At 43.2% G+C, this 13,224-nt stretch overlaps 1 protein-coding gene across 1 annotated transcript in view; it reads right to left on the reverse strand.

Annotated features, from left to right (window-relative positions):
* The window catches only part of LOC308306623 (supervillin-like), a gene marked incomplete at both ends in the record, with an annotated part of 129,764 nt that overhangs the window by 25,676 nt on the left and 90,864 nt on the right, over window positions 1-13,224 (reverse strand). Inside the window, 5 exon segments of the mRNA XM_080751661.1 lie at window positions 3,733-3,908; window positions 4,832-4,977; window positions 5,155-5,302; window positions 7,521-7,657; window positions 11,370-11,525. Coding sequence (XP_080607787.1) covers window positions 3,733-3,908; window positions 4,832-4,977; window positions 5,155-5,302; window positions 7,521-7,657; window positions 11,370-11,525 — 763 coding nt within the window.

Genomic DNA, 13,224 nt, shown 5'->3' on the forward strand with positions numbered 1-13,224 from the left:
GTTGACCACTGATACTGTGGGAGGGAAGAATGGAACATGGGAATGCACAGCTTGACGGCCTGTGCTGCTGCCCTTGGAGGAGCTGAAGGGGATGATTGTCCTTGATGCAAACGTATGCATTCCTCTAAGCAATTTGACTTGACAAAAAGATAAAGGATCTGGTGTGTGTGTGTTTGGGTATGAATCAATTAATGCACTTGTCTCCAAAATGCTAATTTTTCAGAAAAAAAACAAACAAAAAAATCATTTTTTCTTTTCTTTTTAACTCTTTTACCGCTATGTACGTTAACGTTCGCCCCATTCTGGCGGGTTACTGTTGCCAATACGAACGGCGGTTCGTTCGTTCGTTCGTTCTTTACTTTGTTTGAGCACTGTAAGCTGATGAGGGGTCGCGCGGGTGTTTACAGTGTTAAAAAAAAAACAGCTCCCGTAACGCTGCTCTCAAATTTCCACTACACGTAAACATCAATGGAGTCCCAAATCACTACCTGGCTGTATTATGTGGACCTGATCTAGAAAATGCATTTTTATGGCCTGAGCTACGGTTGGAGCAAAGTGACAATTGCAGCGTCATTCATTGCATGTGGCAGCCCCCTGCAGTCAGTTTGGCTTGATTACAGCTATAATTATGAATTTAAAAAAATATATCGTTTGGAAATAATGCATAGATAATTTTCTATAACATCGCAAAGGTGAGCTACTTTTAAGCTACTTTGATGGCAGTAGCACAAATAAATAATAAATAAAGCATATATTTTTCATTGGTTCAACATTTGCCAACACACAGATGTAAAGGGTGTTCAACAGCACTGATCTATGGAAAAAAAAAGAATAAAGAAAGATGTGGTTTGCTGGTTTCTGCCGGACAGCAAGGAATTGTGCTGTAATGAAGCTTGGCGTTGATGAATAAATATGCTTATGTGTGTGCATGTCATTTTTAGCATGGCATGATGCATGACCTTCAGTAGCGTGCGTGCATGCGGCGTGCATGCTGTAATACAGTGATACTCAAACTCCGGCCCGCGGGCCGGAAAAGTTGCGCATCCAACAAGCTTTAAACTGAGCAGATTGAACCTTGCGTTCCAGAGATAATGGCCAAAACATCTTGAAAACGGCCATAGAAATCGCCGATTTTCGCCGTTTTTTTTTCTCTCTCTTTTTTTTACCAGTAGCTCTGCCTGTGCCCAACTTATTAGCATACCCAAAATGTTATAGTAGGCCTAATGCAAATGAAGAGACGTACTGTAGCTCTATTTAACTCAGTCGGTGCCATATTTAAAGTGGGATGACCTCTTATATTGCCGGTTCGCCAACAAAGGGTTAAAAAAATAGTGTGCACGCTGGTGCACACATTCGTGCACAGATCATGCACTATGCATGTGCATGCTTTTCACAGCTTTCAAACAAAAAAATCCGCTTGGAAATCCGTTCAGGCATTCAGGAGAAAGGAGCCCTTATGTTTTCTTCAAATGTAAACAAACATGGCTGCCATGTTTGAAAGATGGGGTTGGTATGGGGGTTAAACATGCAATTTCGCCTAGTACACTGTTGGAGGTCCAAACATTTAAAAAAAAAAAAAAAAAATTCAAAAATATATACCGTAAATCACCAATTAGTAGCCCGGGCGTTTATTTCGCAAAATGGGGTCGGACCCCGGGCGCTTAAAAGGGACCAGGCGGCTATTGGTAACAGGCTGTTATTTATATTGGCACTGGCCAGCACTGGGCCATTATTTGGTTATTTTTTCTTTCTCAAACTATATAATAGGTGTAATAATCAAAATGTTATAATAAATGTTATATAATTATTATTATTATTATTATTATTGTAATACGGTAATTGTTATGAACACCCAGAAAATAGCACATTGCGATCTATTAGACCAAACCTCATTTAAAAAATATCAAGAGTGTATGAAAGCCTTTTAAAAATATATAGGTCTATATACTATATTTATACTAAGGGAATCTTTCTCCAAAATAATCAATTACCGCATGCCAGCAAAGACCATCTAGTTAACGACCCAATTAGCGCAGAAGTCCTGCAGCTGCGGTGCTCAGACTGGACTCGCTGACGTGACCACTAAACAGCTCTGACATTAAAATATGATGGTATTGCATTATTATTAAGCCTTCTGCATTCCCCTTGAACCTCAAAATAATGGATTACTTCTTCAAAATGCGGACTGAAGAGGCAGCAGCAACAGTAGGTAATGATTTATTCTGATCCAGCTGGTCTTTATTGCCACTGGCCAGTCTTTCTCCATCACAATGTTTTGCCATTAAAGTAGGCCTACTCACGCAAACTTTGCATTGTAGCAACGTTTTAGACAGTAATGAATGATGGTCAGTGCGCACTGCTCAGAGAGCAGCTCCTTTTCTTTTTTTCCTCTCTCTTTTTTTGGTGTCCTTTGGCAATCTGTTCCCGAGTGCGTCCTCCTGTGCGTCATGGTAGCGCACCGCACTGTGTTGGGGACCATATACATTTGGCTTAGAAGTGTCTGTCCACAGGGCTGTGAACTTGTAGATTTGCTGTTTTCGGCGCACTACCTCATGCAACATATTACCCGTAGCAACGCACAGCGAGTTCGGTGCGTTGCAACGTGCTGTCAGTCACAGCACTGCTGTGAGCTTGTAGATTTGCTGTTTTCAGCGCACCACTGCCATGCAACATAAATGACCAGTTAAGTTAAATAAATAGCAAATAATAGGCCTACCAAACAACCAAACAAATAATAGCCCGGGCTCTTACATAAAACCTAATAAGGATAATATTAATTGCAAATAACGGCCCAGGCGCTTATACAAACCATGCGCTTATTTGAAACAGGCGTTTATTGCGCAAAATGGGGTCAGACCCCGGGCGGATATATGGGACCCGGCGGCAGTTTGCCACCGGGCGATTAATTGGGGATTTACGGTATATATTTTTTTTATTTAAAAAAAAAAAAAGACGTTCAGAAGACGTCTGGCAGGGAGGTCCATAGTGAAAAAGACGTTTTAAAGACGTTTTTATCATAGAAACGTTTTTTTTTGGCAGGGTATGAGTTAACAACTGCATCATTAGCCATTTGGTAGCTAAACAGTCTGGGTAATCTATTTTAAGTAGATTGTTTGATTTTATTTTGTATTTCCTTAACTATCAATTTTCACAAGTTTATTTTCTGTAAAAAGCCTTTTGTGTTGAATGTGGCAAAGTCATAAATAGCATTGTGAAGCAATTGAAAGAGAGATGTGCTCAGCTATCTTTAATGTTATCCAGCTCGATAGGGAGACAGATAGCAGACAAACGTACATTAATTTGTTTTGGTGTTTTTGTGGAATATGCTAATTTCACAGAATTATTAAAAAGAGAGAAAATGTAGCAAATTACTTTGATTACAAATGTTGGTTGACAGAATATAAATGGAATTCCAAGCCATAAAATAATGCACATTGAAATTGTCTTGAGTTATGTGGAAATAAAGCAAAAAGTTATCAAGTAATGTAATTTTATCAACTGGCCCGCGGGGGGATAGCTTCGCTGTTTCTACATGTCATCTTTTCGACACCCAACTCTAACCTTAACCTCCGTGGGGTGAGTCGCTAACCCTCCGGTCGAAATGATGGTCGTTCGAAAGAGCGAGATTTTACCGGCCCGCGGCCCCTTGTCATTTTTGTAATGTGGCCCACCGGTTCAGAAGTTTGAGTATCCCTGCTGTAATATAATGTATATCTGTTATGGGTTTCATACTTGGGTATGAGGGCGTTGCATTCTCCAGGGTCCAGCGGGTTGATGTCACAGTTGGTGTAGTCAAACGTGCCGTTCCACAGGTGCTTGGCCAGCTGGAAGGCCACCTTCCGCTGAGCCAACGTCACTTCCTTCCCGTGCCATATGTACATCTCACTGCCAAAGTCAAACACCAGAACCTGCAGAGGAAACAAACCTTAAGTGAGCGAGTCATTTTCTCCTTACAATTTGTCTTCATTGTCAATACATTTTTGCATTGTTGTATTAATACGGTTTTTTGCACTAATACAGTAAATGCTTTTCTCAAGGTATCATTTTATTCTCTGCAGTAGAAACTGCTTGTGTGTGCAACTGTGCATACCACAAGATCAGTGGTATGCACACACACACACACACACACACTGCTACATCATCATCAGATCGGGTGCAGATGATTTCAAACATGCTGTGTGTCTAACTGGGTCAACCCACGTCTCTGAACCACTCATGGAGTACGAAATTAGTGTCGAGACGATTTGCGCTTTTCATCAGCAGCATTAAAAAAATATGTCTGGAAGGGTCGTCATTTGGGTCATCAGGGGATGGCACCCCCTAGCGTTCACATTTAACCTCAAATTCAGTTGTTTTATGCATAATCGTCCCCAACTCCGATTCTTTTTTTTGCAGTTTAATCTGATTTCATCGCATGGGGGCTTAAGTTGTAACCTATTTTTTGGAGCTGTGTGGAACACAAGCTCCCTATACGTGGCCGTGTGTGTGGGTCTGTCTGTCTGTCTGTCTGTCTGCGTGTCTGTCTGTCTGTAGCCTGCAGTAACCTTTTCTGACCACACATGTTAAGGGAGGGGCGCTGTTGCACACACACACACACACACACACACACACACACACACACACACACACACACACACACACACACACACACACACACACACACACACACACACACACACACACACACACACACACACACACACAGCTCCACTTCGAACAGAGGTTCGATTTTTTACACTTCTTTCTGAAATGACACCTTTGGTGTCTGTGACAATCAAGTTTAAAAGCCTTGCCGTCTGCACCCATAATGAGCTACGGTGCTGTACTGTACCTCTTTAGAGTTGAGCAGGGAGCAGCGAGGGACCTTGGCCCAGAAGTCGTCATCGGGGACCAGCTTATCGTCCATCAGACGGTAGATACAGTTGGTCTCCATGATGGCCACCTCGTACAGCTCATCTTCATCTGGGGTTCCTGCTGCTACAAAAACAACAAGAGGTTTACATTGATTGGGGAAAACATTTAATTGGGGGTCCTCGACATGACTCGACTTGATGCTCCAATAGGTCAAGGCGTATTAAATTATAGTAAAACAGCGTACTTGTTTCAAGCATGTTATGTCTATACTGTATGTCTGTCACAGGCTATAATCCTTACACTGGTAGCTGCCCTGTCCTCCCAGAATCTTCCAGAACTCCTTGGAACCCTGGCTGTGAGTGTTGATTCCCTCCTCGATGACTTGTACGTAGTTGGCACGGCAGCCCAGGTCTCTCTTGGTCTGGATGAAGTTGGCCAGCTCGTTAGCCTGAAGAAGATAAGACAGTCATTGGAGTTGGAGTGATTTCCCCAAAAAAAAAATAATAATAATAATAATTGAATATCCAGAATACACCATTACAACACTTAAACCCTATATTTAGTTGACCGGGTTCCCAATAGTCGGGGGCGTTAGGGATATTTGGCGCTATATTAGTCTAAAAGCGCCAAATTTTGCACAGATGTATCCCAGGGCATGCTCTAATGATTTAGCTAAAAATTGGGCTATAAATGGCCCAAGGAAACGCCCACAAAACGGTGAAAAGTGATGACTCATCACTTTTCATCACTAAACCATCGTTTTCTGGGGCCATTTATAGCCCAAGGAATGTTTTTTGTGCAAAACAAATGCTTGCAATGGATTCAGCATCATGACAAACCCCTAGTTAGACCCCTCTCATCCTACTTAAATACCCAGAAAAAAAAAGGTTTTCTGGGTATTTTCCTCCTGTATAGAAAGTCGATGGGAGCCCAACTTGATTTGGCCACTGTGGCGACCCCGAAGGTCGCCGACTCGGGCGCCCTAGCTAAATCATTAGAGCATGCCCTGGGCTACATCTGTGCAAAATTTGGCGCTTTTAGACTAATATACCGCGAAATGGCCATGTTATCTCCCTAACGCCCCCGACTACAATGGCTCTATGCCAAACCGTCTCTTTTGTTTTCGCTCTAGTCTACACTAAATATCTGTGCCAAATGTTAGCCCCAGAATAGGCATGGTGGGGTTGAGGTGGTTCAAGCGGCAACCAGTGTGCAAATGGGGCCGTTCCGCAGTGCTAGTGGAAAGGAGGCTTACCACTCAGCGACCCTCTCTGTCATCTGGGGGTCATTGGGTCATCGGGTCAAACTTTGAACAATAGCCTTGGGTCACAGTGACTGAATAGAGCTTCCTGCAGCTGTTCACTTCCCTCCACATGACAGGGACACACGTTTGCGTGCAGTCGCGCACGCACACACACACACACACACAGCCACACACTTCCTGTGCTACACCATCTGTACTTCCTCTCAGAGCTGTGTTTACTTCCTGCATGTGAAGCCCACCCATAAGGATAACAGGGGTCTGATCTGCCACTTATGTGTTGAAATCCCCATAGGGGGATTTTTAAGATAACGTCATATAAGAAGTAGAACTGTGTTCCAAAAATAAACAAATCGTCTGTGTCTGAGAGAAGGGTAGAGTGTGATATTACACTATGAAAGGAAAACATCACTTAGCCTGTAGGCTAAAACAACTTTAGAAAAGGTGTTTTACCATGATAACATGTGGTGGCTCACTGGTTCCATGAATGCTAAGACTGTGACAGTAGACATACTGTGACAAATTGTCAATTGATGACTAGTCATTTAGCAGACTAATCTTTAAAGTGTGTTTGTTAGGTTGCAATGAGTTTTAAATATTAGTTAAATATCTTTGTCCCACAGGACTTTGTTTTTTTAGAATAGTCAACCTCCTGTCAAAGCTCACTGGATTCATTTTGACACGTCTGACAGAGAGACTAGTTTCTCAGGCTGCTAGCTGTGTAGAGAAAGAGCTTGGGTGGCTGGTTATGGACACACTCACTACTGAGTGTGTTGGACCACATACAAAAACTACACACTAAGCACCGTCTGCTTCTATACCTGAAACGTGTGAACCAATGTTGTGGTCCCTCTACACAAGTCTACAGGGTTCCCACACATTTTAGCATTTCCAAAACCTTTCCAGAATATTTAACCCAATTACCAGGCCTATATAACAACCATTCAGTGCAATAACAAGTCTCTTACTCCTATGTGCTATGCCCAAAGACAGGCAGTGCAGCAAAAATAAAGCATAGAATGGTGATAGAAGGAGATCGTAGATCCGTTTTTGTCACATACATTTAGGCTGCAATCACGCCCATTCAGCAAAAAACTACTTATGTTACATATCTTGTGCGATGTTATACATGTTTTAGAAAATGTTTTTTATTAACAAAATCAATAGCCAAAAACAATTATAGCCAAATATAATGGACCTTCCTAGGACCCTTTTCCAGTACTGGGGGAAAAAAAAACAAATTTCAAAATATGTCCAGGAATGTCATGACCGTGGGAACCCTGCCACTACATCAAATCTGTTCGGTTGAAAATAACCGATCTACAAACTCACAACACACCATGTTGTGTCGCAACGAGATCTGACATTTCCGCAGAATGTTCGCCTATTTCTCTAATCGACTGACCTTGTTCTTCTCAATGACGTTGGCGAACTCTCCCGTCCAGACGAAGCAGTGATGAGGGGTCAACAGCAGAAAACAATCTCCACTGTTCAGGGACGACGCTCTGGGCTCCACTAGCCTGGTCTGGACATGCCGTCGCCCTGGTATTTCACACAAACAAACAGTGGTGTAAACTGTAAAGTAACCAAGTACATTCACTTAAGTACTGTACTTAATAGCCGATCTACAAGCTCACAATGATTTTTCATACATTTGAAAACTTGTGAAATGTGACTTTCTGCATAATGAGTACTTTCTACTTTTGGCATTTTAATACAATTTGATACCAATACAGTTTGGTTATTTTATATGTAACAAAAGTATTTCTACACTGCAGTACTGGTACTTTTACTTAAAGGGGTACTGTCACCTAAAGGGGTTGAGGGGCAGATTACACTGTGACATGAGCTTCTCTGAAAACGGTCTGAAACAGTCTGAAGCTCATGTCATAGTGTAATCTGCCCCTCGCCCCCCAACAACAGCTGACCAGTACAGTATGTAGTCATACAGTCAGGCTATACAGACAATTAATTTGATTGGCTTATAATTGCGCATCCCCACAATGACATCATAAAAATATTAAGATGATTCTTTAGGTTTTTTTAAGTAAAAAAAAAAAGAAAAATAGTACTTTTTCCACCACTGCATGCCAGGAGGAACTGTTTACAATGTGCGCTGAGGTCGGAATAGTTAAACCCCCACAATAAAGAGGCAGCCCCCCGGTTTAGTGGATTTGGCCTGGGATTAGAGCTAGCAGCCAGGCCTTAGAGAGGCTGGGATCACCCAGGATAGTGTGAGATGACCTGCAGTATAGGGGTGTGATTTAGGACTGCAGCTGTCTGTCACCCCACAGTGGAGATGGACTGGAGAGACACAGAAATAGACCGTTTCTCTCCTCTCCCGTTTTAGAACATCCTCTGGAGAGGACACCCTTGAAGCAGCATCTGTACAGAAACACAGCTCTGTAAAGAAAAAAATGCCAAACCTCCTCCCCCCTCCCCCTTTGAACCATAGACTAAAAAATATGGACGGTGGGAACCCATTGGTTTCTATGCTGTGAAAATTAAGCTTTTTTTTGCCCTTCTATGGGTGTCACCATCATTGTTTTAATTGTTTTAATGTGGGTACTAGGAATGCTATTGGCTGCCAACGGTCACGTGCAACCGCATGGATACATGGGACATTGTCTTGACTGCTTGCCGAAAATAAAGCACACGAAGAAAAATCATCACAAGCCTATGATCACAAGCCCCTCCTACAGCATTCCCTGCTTTAACATCAATTATAACATAAATGGGACCATATTTTCACAAAACGCATATCGTGGTGATTGAAACGAGGCTTTAAACTAGCGACAGGAACCATAACGTATTTATGACAATGTATTAAGGTGAATGGAATCCTATGGAGAACATGTTGCTTCTGGTACCAGAACAGCGCAACTAGCGGCCAATCATAGGAACTTTTAGTTCTGCGTTTGCTTCATTTTAAATCCGTACAACTGGCCCGCTGATCCTCCAAAGCTCTGAAATCCCTCCCCTTTGAAATCAGAAATTAGGTTTGCGACAAGTAGCTTGGTGACCTCTAAATGCAACAGGCCCAGTATGATTTGCTAGCGGAATCCTTTGTAAACATCCAAGTGACATTAAGCTAATCTGAAAACATCAGTGCAAAGCATACAGATCATTTGCAGACTGTTCTGCTTGGGTAGCCTTTTGCATTGCCCATCTAGTTAGTAGCAGGGACGTGCTGGCCATTGGGAAAATCGGGACAACTCCCGAACAGTCCAGGCCGGCCATTAGAAAAAAGAAATCTGCCTTCGTTCCATTTTGGGGGCTGGGCGGCCAACAAAGTAAATCGTCACTGTCGGGCAGAAACCTTGTATCTCCAAGTTTCAAATTTGTAAATGTTTTCGCAGAGCAAAGCAATGCTTCATCATACAAGGCCGTTGCACAAAAGTAGTGAAAACAGCAGATCTACAAGCACACAACGCCTCGCGGTGCGAGGCGTTGTGTGCTTGTAGATCGGCTGTTTTCACTAGTTTAAATCATTTTTAAAATGATAAATACAAAACAAACGGTTTTGGACGTACAAGGTTTCCACCCGACAACGATGAAATACAACTCATGTACAGTAATTGGCGCACTGGTCATGATCTGAAATGGCAAATCTTTGAGTAGCAGCAGCGCTATAGAGAGAGATCTCTCTCCATAGCGCGCAATGAGGGCCTCTACAACTCTTTTTCCCGGCTGAATCAGGGGCCCAGCACGTCCCTAGTTAGTAGCTACAGTAATCTAGTGATCCATACAGCAAACAATATGCCTTTTTCTAGTACAGTATGTCTCTTGCAGGGGACTGCCCTCAATTTCCCCATTTCTAGGGCAGGAGATATTTCTCAGCGGTGTGCGACAGCCTCAGAGTCAGAGCTGTCATTATCAGTATGCTAACAGACAATTAGCACCCAGTCCCCTGAGTGTGTGTTGTTGGTACAAAAATCTGTAAGGCGTGCGAACGTATGTCACTGGCTTCTTTAAACACTGTTCATTATCCATGCCTGAAAAGACAGCCTGCTGGCAAGACGGAAGAGGTGACAACAGTTGGTATTTACAGTATACCCCATAGAAGGCCAGATTAAAGGGATCATGCTTGTCATCATTGACTGATCTATAGCCCTTAGCAACAGACGGAATAGTCTTATCTTACAGTAGCTTTTATCCTGTCTAGACAATACCTAGAATCCCTATGTGTGTGTGTGTGTGTGTGTGTGTGTGTGTGTGTGTGTGTGTGTGTGTGTGTGTGTGTGTGTGTGTGTGTGTGTGTGTGTGTGTGCGAGTACACATCGGTTAGTTCAGTGGGAGGGGAGGGGGGGGGGGGGGGGGGGTTGATTTTGTAAACTAAAACTATGACGAAAAATGTATTTTCTTTTTCACTGACGAAAACTGAATAAAAACTAAGCTATGATGACTAAAACTAAGACTAAATATATTGACAATTTCGTCAACAAAACAAAAACTAGACTAAAACGTTAGAGAGGGACTAGTGGAGCAGAGAGTCATTTTATGTTTGATTGCTCTCAGGTGTTGCGCTGCGACGCGTTGTGAGCTTGTAGATCGGCTATTTTCGGCACGCAATCACCAAGTGTAAAATCGGTCATTACGATGCCATCAAGGCCTGCCAAAATACATCTTGTGATATTTAGTCGACTAACATTAGACTAAAACCTTTCAGGTGACTATAATTATGACTAAAAGCAAAAGACATTGTATTCAAAAGATTGACTGAAACTAAATGAAAATGTACTGGGGCGTCAATTGGGTATGGCAGGGGTATGCAGCTGCCATACCCTGGGTCCAGGGAAGAAAAAAAAGTAACTTTTAAACATAAATCCATGAATGTCTCTTTGTCTATCTGTTCTGGTTATTGTGTTGTTAAATTACAGTAAAATAACTACAAATGCAAAATGTAACAAAATGGTCACTTTAACAAGGTATTATAATTATATTCTCCACACTTGTATTCTCCTCATCTTGACACGATGGAATATTTCCAGGTTCCGAAGGTCAGCTGCACAGGTGCAATGCATTATTGTTAATTGTGGCACGTGTACTAACATGCCAAGTTTAGCTGCACTGCACAACCGAAAAAATAAAAATTGAATAAAATGTACTTCTTAAAAAAATGTATCATGCCTGTTGCTAAGGTATGGCAACATGACAGGTGTCGTGCAAGACACCAGTCATGTTGCCATACCTTAGCTTTTTCTGAACTGACGCCACTGCTGTCAAAAACAACAATGGCCGACCGCCCACTGACCTTTGACCTGAAGGAGCATGAGCTTCTTGTAGGGCACGGCGCTGTTGTTGGACATCTGCTCGGAGATGTTGACGCTGCGCAGGGCCACGCTGCTGAAGTTCTCCTTGCTGGCCAGGCCGGCGATGGCCACCTCCGCAAAGCCAGAGTTCTTGTTCACTGCAGCGCACGTGATGGGGCAGGGAGGGAGAGAGAGAGTGGGGTCATGGATAGATAAAGTGACACAGCAACACATACAGACAGACTGACATTGTATACACCAGGGGTTCCCAAACCTTTTTGTCTCAGGGCACCCTATGAATATTTTTTTAATCCAAGGCACCCTTACATTATAATTTTCACTCCCAGCACCTTATATTTATAGCATATCGTCGTTGTCGGGTGGAAACCTTGTATGTCCAAAACCGTTCGTTTTGTATTTATCATCTATTGAACAGCCGATCTACAAGCACACAACGCCTCGCATCGCGAGGCATTGTGTGCTTGTAGATCGGCTGTTTTCATTAGTTTTGTGCGACAGTCTTGTATGATGAAGCAGGGCTTTGCTTAATAGCAAAAGACGTACACATTTGAAACTTGGAGATACAAGGTTTCTGCCCGACAGTGACGATATGTTAGTGATTATGTTGCGAGGAAAACGTTGAGATAACAGCCATTTTGGTTAGAACTGACTGAAAATAACGTCGTACTTCAAGTTTAAAAAAAGTGTCCAAATAAATTCCAATTATTATCAAATAATCTTGCGGCACCCCTGGACTGCCGTCGCGGCACCCCAGGGTGCCCCGTCACCCACTTTGAAAACCCCTGGTATACACCACCCCCACACACACACAAGTATATATGTCACGGTTTGTTAGAGAAACAGTACGGTCGAGAAACGGAGCACTCGCCGTGCAGCACGGGGCGGAACAAGCGGTCGCCCACAACAACGTCCTCCAGGCGGAGCCGCTCGATTGTCCACGACATTGCAAGCGGCGTGAAGGCCAGCGGACCTTGGTCCTGCTCTTCGCCCGGCCGCGAAGAGCGGGCCAGGGCCGCGCGGCCGGCGGTGCGCCGCGCGAGTTACGAAGCCGTGGTGAATGCAATCGTTATATTTATGCCCAGGCCGTAAGGCCTGGGCAAGCCCACGATAAACGCTCATAGTAAGCTAATGGCTAAGCTAATGGCTAAGCTAATGGCTAAACACCGCCCAGCTAGGCTAGTAAATAAAGATTGAGAGTCGCAAACGAGTGACGTCAGCGCCTGCACTAGTGAATGGCTGTCTATGGGCTGTCGTCGCCATCTGGTGGTGATTAGTGTGTGGTGAACGACAAAACAAGCGCTCTTACTCTTACCGTCCTGAGTTACCCAAACATACTGTAACATATACATAACAATCTACAGCAGGGGTCTTCAACGTTTTCAGGCCAGGGACCCCTTAGCTGAGAGAAAGATGAAGCAGGGACCCCCTCTACATATTGTATAAATGTGTGATGCAGATTCTCATCGATAGATTGATTCATAGACTTGTTTGACAGCACGGTCTATGTTGGATACGTGTTTATAGTTAACTTGACATTCACTCTTACTTGGTTTGCACTTTTTTTTACCTCTACACCAAACCTCCATATATGGGCATAAAAGTGACTGTCAGGAATCTCCATATATGGGCATAAAAGGGATTGTATCCCAGATGATGCACTGTTAGGAGTGCCACACTAACAGAATCCATGCAGTATATGGCCAAGACAGATGGCCAAGAAGGATAGTGTGACCTGGCCCTTTAGGGCGAGGTCGCTTTTCGCCCTTAGGCGTCTTATTGGTATTACATATTGTGATGTCAAGTAAAGCATGACCAATCCTGTCTGATTGGACATTA

Source organism: Nannobrachium achirus (genome assembly GCF_963921795.1).
Source record: "Nannobrachium achirus genome assembly, chromosome: 21".
NCBI classification, from domain to species: Eukaryota; Metazoa; Chordata; class Actinopteri; order Myctophiformes; family Myctophidae; genus Nannobrachium; species Nannobrachium achirus.